General features: G+C 43.1%; 1 protein-coding gene across 1 annotated transcript in view; it reads left to right on the forward strand.

Annotated features, from left to right (window-relative positions):
* Positions 1-1,247: 1,247 nt before the first annotated feature.
* Positions 1,248-1,490, forward strand: part of LOC107089927 (neuroligin-1-like) — a 36,285-nt gene continuing 36,042 nt past the window's right edge. The window contains exon 1 of the mRNA XM_015382992.1: positions 1,248-1,308. Within this exon, the coding sequence (XP_015238478.1) occupies positions 1,248-1,308 (61 nt within the window). The remainder of the gene's footprint in view (positions 1,309-1,490) is intronic.

Here is a 1,490-nt window from a genome sequence, read left to right on the forward strand (position 1 = left end):
CGTCATTAAATCTCTAAATCAGTGGCGTCCAGATTCAGTCCTAATGGCTGCTATCCGCCATGATGGAATAACATTGAAAGAAAGAAAAACAGCAACAGTGGATTTAAAAGCTAAGCTGAGCCAAAAGGAAGAAGGAAGTAGGAGCTTCCTGGGAAAAAACTACTTAAGTACAGTAATAAAGTAAATGTACTTTGTTCCTTTCCACCACTGCAGATAGATGTTGGTAAACTATAAGATACTACTATGCTATTTGCTACATTTTTCTAAAGCTTATTTTGTCAAATAATAATTCACAAATACGTCACTCATTGTGCATAAAGGAACATTTAGACTGAAATGATGCTAAAATTAATCTAGAAATGACATTTGGATGATAAAAAAATGGTTTCTTTATTTAAAATAACTGATTTTAATAAATTATCTAATCTCATAGAGACATGCAGGGAATCCCAGCATGTCTCTATGAGATATGATCATTTATTCCAGCCAGGAAAATAACTACTTTAGACTTTTAGACTTTCTTCAGACTCATATTTTAACATACAGTTCCTCAGCATTTTGTTTGTTTTTATATTATTAAACATGATGCTATAACTTACAGCTAACATGGTCTGTGAGGCTTGTTAGCTTCCTCCTATTCATTATGCCACTATAAACATTCACTTCTAATGCCGTTCCCCTGGACCACAGGATATCTCTAGACTTACCTTATAGTGTTACTGGATGAATTCCCAAGCAGAATAGGGTCTTTTATGGAGTCCCCCCCCATGGCCCAGTACTGGCCCCCGTCCTCTCCACCTTATACACCTTGGATGTCTGTTACAACTCTCAGCTTTGTCACATCCAGAAGTATGCAGATGACACAACCATTGTGGGGTGTATTAAGGACCGCAGAGAGCAGGAGTTAGGGAGTCTGGTGGGGTCTTCGCCACCTGGTGCCGCTCCAACCAGGAGCTCAACATCTCCAAGATGAAGTAGCTGGTCATAGACCGTGGGAGGAACAGACCAAAGACTAAGCCGGTACTACTGGAGGGGGCTAAGGTGGAGGCTGTGGATTCATACCAATACCTCAGGGTGTGGCTGGATAAAACTGGACTGGTCAACACACACCAACCACCTGCACAGGAAGACACAGAGCAGGATGGACTTCCTGAGGAGACTGAGGTCCTTCAACATCTGCAACAAGCTGTTGAAGATTTTCTACCAGTCTGTGGTTTCCAGTGTCCTCTTCTACACCGTGGTGCAGTATGGGCATGGGCATGGGGGAGCAGCACATCCATGAAGGACACCTCCAGACTGGACCAACTGGTGAGGCCATCCGTCTCTGTGATTGGCTGGAAGCTGGACCCTCTGGGGACGGTGGCAGAAACAAGGACACTTAACAAACGGCTGGACATTAAGGACAATGCCAGCCACATCTGATGCTAAACATTACCTATTGTCACTCATGTGCAATATTCTTCTCTCTCACCGTGCAATAACTCAGGCCA

The sequence above is a fragment of the Cyprinodon variegatus genome, unplaced genomic scaffold (genome assembly GCF_000732505.1).
Source record: "Cyprinodon variegatus isolate N-32 unplaced genomic scaffold, C_variegatus-1.0 Scaffold272, whole genome shotgun sequence".
Lineage (NCBI taxonomy): Eukaryota > Metazoa > Chordata > Actinopteri > Cyprinodontiformes > Cyprinodontidae > Cyprinodon > Cyprinodon variegatus.